The 806-nt window shown below is 55.5% G+C and overlaps 1 protein-coding gene across 3 annotated transcripts in view; it reads left to right on the plus strand.

Annotated features, from left to right (window-relative positions):
• Positions 1-6: 6 nt before the first annotated feature.
• Positions 7-806, plus strand: part of RGP1 (RGP1 homolog, RAB6A GEF complex partner 1) — a 23,999-nt gene continuing 23,199 nt past the window's right edge. For 2 of the 3 annotated variants that reach the window (XM_017727481.1, XM_008629205.2), the window contains exons 1-2: positions 343-347; positions 582-721. In XM_017727481.1, coding sequence (XP_017582970.1) covers positions 606-721 — 116 coding nt within the window. In that variant the 5' untranslated portion in view covers positions 343-347; positions 582-605. Of the gene's footprint in view, positions 39-342; positions 348-581; positions 722-806 lie in introns of those variants that run through there. The other variant, XM_017727484.1, reaches the window with a different exon arrangement.

Raw genomic sequence — 806 nt, forward strand, 5'->3', positions numbered from 1 at the left:
TCGCTGTTGTCCCTGATCGCGCGGGGAGAGCGAGCCGTGTGCGTGTCTGCGGTAGGGACCGCAGGGTTGGGGGTGTCAGGGCTGTCCTTTCTCACCCTCGCGGTGTGTCTTGATCCCCCTTACCTGTGTAGACTTGGGGGGAGGATGTATGTGCTTGTAAGGATAGGGCCGTGCGTGTTTCCCCCCCACACCTCCTGTGTGTATGTGTCTGTGTCCCCATTCCCCCTCAGTTACATGGCCCAGCACTCTTACTGTGTCGCCGTAACAGCATAAGGGGGAATGGCTTTAAACTGAAAGGTACTACGTTTAGATTAAATATTAAGAAGAAATTCTTTACTGTGAGGGTGGTGAGGCACTGGCAGAGGTTGCCCAGAGAGGTTTTGGTTGCTTCATCCTTGGAAATGTTCAGTGCCAGGCTGGATAAGGCCCTGAGCAATCTTGTCTGGTGGGAGGTGCCCCTGCCCATGGCAGGGGAATTGGAACAGGATGATCTTTAAGGACTCTTCCACCCCAAACCGTTCAGTGATTCCTTGAATCCATGATTCTGTGATAACGTGCCCGCTGTTGGCTTTTTTTGACAGGTGTGCAGCAGGACTGTCCAAGCCATGATTGAAGTGTTGGCCAAGCTGGGCCGTGGGCCCGTGTTCCTGGCAGGGGAGGTGCTGGAGTGTGTGATCACCTTCACCAACCCATTATCGGCCTCATCGACCTCCGCCAGCAGGTACAGGGCCTGTGCCAGTCCATGCCCAGAGCTTCCAAATGTTGGAGCTGCCTGGGTCCCTCCAGAGGGAACAGCGCTCCCTCTC

This window comes from Corvus brachyrhynchos, unplaced genomic scaffold, assembly GCF_000691975.1.
Source record: "Corvus brachyrhynchos isolate BGI_N302 unplaced genomic scaffold, ASM69197v1 scaffold140, whole genome shotgun sequence".
In the NCBI taxonomy this organism is placed as follows: Eukaryota; Metazoa; Chordata; class Aves; order Passeriformes; family Corvidae; genus Corvus; species Corvus brachyrhynchos.